The 6,337-nt window shown below is 48.4% G+C and overlaps 1 protein-coding gene across 2 annotated transcripts in view; it reads left to right on the top strand.

Annotated features, from left to right (window-relative positions):
- Nucleotides 1-6,337, top strand: part of LOC118702839 (NXPE family member 3-like) — a 56,087-nt gene that overhangs the window by 28,611 nt on the left and 21,139 nt on the right. For both annotated transcript variants that reach the window (XM_036409308.2, XM_036409309.2), the window contains one exon: nt 5,580-6,334. In XM_036409308.2, coding sequence (XP_036265201.1) covers nt 5,580-6,334 — 755 coding nt within the window. The remainder of the gene's footprint in view (nt 1-5,579; nt 6,335-6,337) is intronic.

Here is a 6,337-nt window from a genome sequence, read left to right as displayed (position 1 = left end):
GTGGTGTCCAGCCCTGCGTTTTAAGCACAGAAAATCAGGGATTCAAGAAAGAAAAAAAAAAAAAAAAAAAATCCCTGTCCAAAAGGAAAGTGGTCAATTGGCTGGAGTAACCTCTGTGGTGTTTGGGGGAAACTTGGCTGTGACAAGAAGCTAGGAATACCTGGAAGAGAAGGCATTTCCCCGTCTGTCCATAGATCATAACTGGAGTTTGGGGGCTTAATGTAGCTATAGATGCATTTTGTTTGGCCTGTTGCAACTCATGCTTAAAACAATTGGTTATTGAATGGGTTGTTGATATTTAAACAGTATGAGATTTCACATGAAAATATGAATTTCTTCTGGTTTCTCTCAAAAGTGGTTCAACCTCAGGACAGCAAGTTCACATATTGGTCTTTATTCTAAAAATATGGAGGGCGTTGGCATGGAGACCCTAATTTCTTACTGTTGACAAAAGACCTGTAGAGAATTTTTCTGAATTTATTTGAGCCAAACTGACAATTGCCAGGAAGCAAAATCTCAGTGGATTGAGAAAAGGCTCCAGAGAATGGCCATTTTATAGCTTACTTTATATTGTACCTTAGAATCAAAGGAGGAGGTGTTACATGAAAGGGGGGTAGGATTTACATGAAATTCATTTGTGGTAAATTAGGGAGGTGGAGGAAATCAATGCAGGGAAATCTCTGAATTTGAATTCAGAATAAAACAGAGCTCAACTGGCATAGCTCAGTGGTTGAGCATCAACCTATGAACCAGGTCACAGTTCAACTCTTGGTCAGGGCATATGCCCAGGTTGCGAGCTCAATTCCCAGAAGCAGTTGTGTGGGACTCAACCAATTAATGATTCTCTCTCATTAATGTTTTTATCTCTCTCTCCCTCCCCCTCTCTCTGTGAAATCAATAAAAAAATAATTTTTAAAAGAATAAAATGGAGAGACACATACTTCTTTTAAATTGGTAGGCACAGAGTGGTTACCTGTGGCGGGCTGGCATGGCCATGGCATACTCAGCCCCAGCGCGCCTTCTGTGAGGCGCCAGCTCAGCCAGGCTCAGTGACCCTGAGAGGGGGCGGCTGAAAGGCTTAGAAAAGACAGACAACAGAATGAAAGCTGGGTCTAGTGGGACGCAGCTCCCTCATGGAGAGACAGCACCTCGGACTCCGTACAAGCTGGATCTTGATAGCAGATGCCACAAGACATAGTAAGGGCGTGGTCAAGATGTTGACAACATTCTCGTGGGTTTCGACCCTACTCAATTACCTGCACCTGATCAAGCTTTGTTTCCCTGCAGCCTATATCACTTAGGCACGTGGGGCCACATGTTTGGACCACATAGGTTCAAGCCTACAACTACAGCTGTTGGCTATCCTTGTGCTGGGATGGCTCTGCCCTGCAAGCTGGGGACTTGCATGTGGCCACGAGCGGACTGCGCCCTCTCATCAGTCCAAGTCTTGAGCCTGTCCAAACACTGTGCCATGTTAACAATTAACACTTACAGCATGTAGACGTGGCATTCGGGGAACAAGGTAACAATGAGGGGTGTTGCTCAGTGGTTGAGAATTGATCCGTGAACCAGAAGTCACGGTTGGATCCCCATTCAGGGCACATGCCTAGGTTGCAGGAGGCGACCTAACAATGATTCTCTCTCATCATCGATGTTGCTTGTGAGGTTCTCGGGGCAGGGAACAAAGAGAGACAGTCCAGGCGGGTCAAAAGGGTTTGCCCGGCCAGTCGCACTTTTTTTATACAGGTGTCAGTGAGGGTGGAGGGCGTGAGCTGAGGGCGGGTGGAATTTCAGCCTCGGGCAGGGATTCCAGGAATGGAGCCAATATCTGCGCCACCGTCTGCCTGGAGCACTGGCCCGTCACAGGTTCCAGGAAGGGACCAGCGTTTGTGTCACCACCTGTCTGGTGAACTTCTAGTCTGTTATCTGGGTCACCATCGGTTGCATGCATCAGCTTCTGGAATTCCTCCGACCTAACATTTCTATCACTCTCTTCCTTTCTCTGAAATTAATAAAAACACACACAAATATTTTAAAACAACAACAACTAAACAACGGTGAGAGATTCTGTGGCCTCAGTGGTATGAGGTTGTACTCTGAGAGTCTGGAAAAAGGGGGTTGCTTACACATTCAAAGGGTATGTTATTTTAAAATTTTCCCCCCATTAATCCTCGCCAAAGGAAATATTTCCATTGGTTTTATTTTTATTGTATATTTATTTATTTTACGAATCAAACTTTTTCTTTTTCTTTTTTTTTTTTTTTTTGTTGTTTTAATTTCTTTATTGATTAAGGTAACACATATTTGTCCTCATCCCCCAATTCCCATCCCACACCCCTCCCCACGCATGCCCCCACCCCCCTGTTGTCCTTGACCACTGGTTAGGCTCACATGTATGCTCACAAGTCCTTGGTTGATCTCTTCCCTTTATCCCCACCCTCCCCTACCTTCCCTCTGAGGTCCGACAGTCTGATCTATGCCTCCTTGTCTCCGGGTCTGTTCTTGTTCATCGGTCTATGCCGTTCATCATTTCCCCTAGATGAGTGAGCCAAACTTCTATTATGAGGAACTGGCTGTACAATATCTAAAAAGAAAGTTAAGGTGAGGGAAGCAGATGACTACTTCCTTCCACCGTGTGTGTGTGTGTGTGTGTGTGTGTGTGTGTGTGTATGTGTGTGTGTGTGTGTGTGTGTAAATAGAGAGAGAGAGAATCATGGGAAGAGAGATTGGCAGTTGTGTGACAGCATCAAGGGGCAGGCTGAGGCGAGCCAAATCCAGGGGGCTGGGAGCCATTAGCCTTTGGAGTCCCTGGAGCTGGAGGAGGGCTATCTCCAGCTTCCTGTTTTCCCCCACAGAGGGCACTGCCCCCAAGTGGGGAAGGGGCTGAGGATTGGGGAGGGACCGGGGAAGGGTGGGAGGTGGGGCCTCCTTTGCCATCCCCTGTTGGGGGAAGAGAGACCACTATGTACTTCTGGACACTGCCGGGGCCGGAGGAGGCAGTGCTGGGGGGTGCAGCTGTGGCAGTGGAGACCAGCTTGACAATGGGCTGCACACTGGGGACCGTGGTAGTGACAGGAGACGTGGTGGTGGAGCCTGAGCCAGGGGCTGAGGTGCTGAGGGACAGGACCTGGGGGAAGAACGGAAAGTCAGTGTCTGTTATCTTGCATCCTCACTACTCCCCAGACCTGGGGGAATACTTCACTTGCTCCTAACCACTCGCCTGCCTGGCTGCATGATTGCCCCTAACCACTCTGGCTGCCAGCCTGATTCCCCCCTAACCACTCTCCTGCCAGCCTGATTGACACCTAACTGCTCCCCTGCCAGCTTGATTAACTCCAACTTCCCTCCCATGCATGCCTGGTCCCCCCCAACTGCCTTCCCCTGCCAGCCATCTTGTGATGACATGGGAGTGGCCATCTTGTGATGACATGGAGGCAGCCATACTGTGGTTACATGGGGGTGGCTATCTTGTGATGACATGGGGCCAGCCATCTCGCGATGTGAGGGTATGAGGGTCAATTTGCATATTACCTCTTTATTATATAGGATATTTTTCTTTCTTTTTTTAAAATATATTTTATTGATTTTTTTAGAGAGGAAGGGAGAGGGATAGAGAGGTAGAAACATTGATGAGAGAGAAACATCGACCGGCTGCCTCTTGCACACCTACTGGGGATGTGCCCGCAACCAATGTATATGCCCTTGACCGGAATCGAATCTGGGACCTTTCAGTCTGCAGATCGACTCTCTATCCACTGAGCCAAACCGGTTTTGGCCTATATAGGATATTTTTCACATGCCAAAGAATATATGTAATGTGCATATGACATAGGAATAACAAAACAGCTAATAATTATTTTCATGGAACCTCCCCCAACTAATAATTCTCTTCATGTTGAACTGATGCTTTTGGTCTTTCTCAGATATGTTCAAATTTGCCATAACAGAACCTTTGGCCACTTTGCAGGTCGGTTCAGATTTTCAGAACCCTTTGTGTGCCGGCAGAATCTGCAAGCAACAGGAGGCGAAACAGTCTCTGCTGCTGGGAATATGAGACGTGTTCCCTGGCACATTTCTGCCCTTTGTTAAGATGTACAAGAAGCCGAAACCGGTTTGGCTCAGTGGTAGAGCGTCGGTCTGTGGACTGAAAGGTCCCAGGTTCGATTCCGGTCAAGGGCATGTACATTGGTTGCGGGCACGTCCCCGGTAGGGGGTGTGCAGGAGGCAGCTGGTCGATGTTTCTCTCTCATCAACATTTCTAGCTCTCTATCTATCTCCCCTCCTCTCTGTAAAAAAATCAATAAAAGATATATATATGTATGTATCTGGTTGGATATATATATATATATATATATATATATATATATATATAACCAACCAGATACAATTTTTAAAAAATGTACAAGAAGCCATTCTGACGTGATCTGCCAATTTAGCGCTGCCCTGATGTTCTCCTAGCCCAGGATGAGGGTCTGTACACAGGCCCCATCAGGACCAGACACCTTACCAGATAATACTTTCCTCCGAGACCTGTGAGGGCTAAGCATCCCAAGAAACCACATAATACTGGATCTAAGCCCAGATTCTATGATGTTGAATCCTGCTTCTCTCCAGCCCGGAGGGAAGCCAATGTTTCGAGTGTTTTTTCCTCCAGAAATCAAAACAGAGATTTCAGCCTCAAATACGCCCTCATGTGCTGCCATGGACTTTGAGATGTGTCCCTGGGGGGTTGCTTCTTTTCTGAATCACACTGCTTGAATAGAAGGGCTATTGGTGGCTATAAATAAGTATCTGATAGGTCAGGCACCTAGGCTCACTCTTCTATCTCCCACGCAAAATAAGGCCTCCCTCTGCTGTTCTTCCTGGTCTGTATTTGTGAAATGTGACACCAGAGAGCTCTGGGCCCCTGGAGGAGAGTCTCTGTCATAGCAAACACCATGTCTTCCTAGAAAAGAATCTGCCATAGATCAGTTCTTGTTCCAGCCATCACCTCTGTCTCTGACTTTCTACAGCTTCTTCCTTTTCCAATAGTTTCTGTGGTCCAATTGCTTCTTTTGTCCACTGAGCCCAATTAGAGAGGGAGCTCCCTAAGAGACAGTCTAACCTCCTGCTTGTTTAACCCTCAACAGCACCAAGTAAATGGACTTGCCCACCTCCAATTCTCTCTTGGAAATCTAGTTTGGAGATGGGGGGGGGGGGGAGAGAGAAAATAGGGAGAAAAAAGAAGACACTTAACCAGAATGCCAGGTTCTGGGAGGTAAGAGATATGACAATTAGATGTAGGCCTGCACGTACCTCTGTGCATGTTGCATGGGGATGAGGGTGGTAGTGGAGGGAATAAGGCTGAGATAAGGGATACAGTTGAGATCCATAGACACAACTTCATCTTCACAGGAGGTGCTCCTTTTAAGTGTCTTAACAATGACTCAGACACTAGGCTAGTGAATGACAGACAGCTTGGTGCAGGCAGGATAGGACCCCTGGCAGAGGGGACTGGTTTTGGTGAGTGGAAATCTCCTTCCTAAAAGAAGGTGAAGAAAACATAAACCATTGACAGATTCTCTTTTCTCTACCCACAGATCTTCTACTTCAAGTTGCCCTGGCCTGACAGCACCACCCCTCGTCCCCCAGCACCTTGCTGTGCCTTGAAATCTGCCCCCAAGCCCACAGAATCGCCCTCCGTCTTGGAGTCTGTCTCCCAGGAGTTTGGCAACCTGACCCACCTTTTGTACTGGCCTTCAAGCCCAGAAGAAGAAAAGGACCTATTGGCCTCCACCAGCCCCAAGAACTCCACCTACCACCTGAGGGGCCCTGCGCAGGCCAGCTATGTCCTGGGGGGCTGCCTGGAGGCCATCCTTGTTGCCAGAGACCATCGGGGCAGGCCCAAGACCCACGGCGGGGATCTGTTTCGAGCGCAGCTGCTGGGTCCTGACGTGAAGGCAGGGGTCCCCGGGGACGTCCAGGATCTGGAGAATGGCACATACCTGCTGTCCTTCCCCCTTCTTTGGGCCGGGCAGGCCCAGGTGCAAGTGCGGCTGATCCACTCCAGCGAGGCCGTTGGGGTGCTGCGAAGGATCTGGAGAGAGAAAAGAGCCACTGTTGATTTTAGAGGGTATTTCCGCGGACCCACGGGAAATGAAGAGACTGTGGTTTGCAATGTCGACCCTCTGTCCATTGGAACAAGAGGGCCTACCTGCCAGTACAGAAATGTGGATTCGGGTGAACTCTGGTTCTGTGCTCAGCCCTCTACCCTGCCCTGCAACTCTTTAGTTGGGCACTCAAGTGGGAGTTACCTGAATGTGACCACTCTGCATGATGAGTCCCTGCTGGCACGGTA

This window comes from Pipistrellus kuhlii, unplaced genomic scaffold, assembly GCF_014108245.1.
Source record: "Pipistrellus kuhlii isolate mPipKuh1 unplaced genomic scaffold, mPipKuh1.p scaffold_m20_p_4, whole genome shotgun sequence".
Classification (NCBI taxonomy): domain Eukaryota; kingdom Metazoa; phylum Chordata; class Mammalia; order Chiroptera; family Vespertilionidae; genus Pipistrellus; species Pipistrellus kuhlii.
The sequence above is the reverse complement of the archived record's forward strand: the minus strand, read 5'-3'. Positions and strand labels throughout refer to the sequence as shown.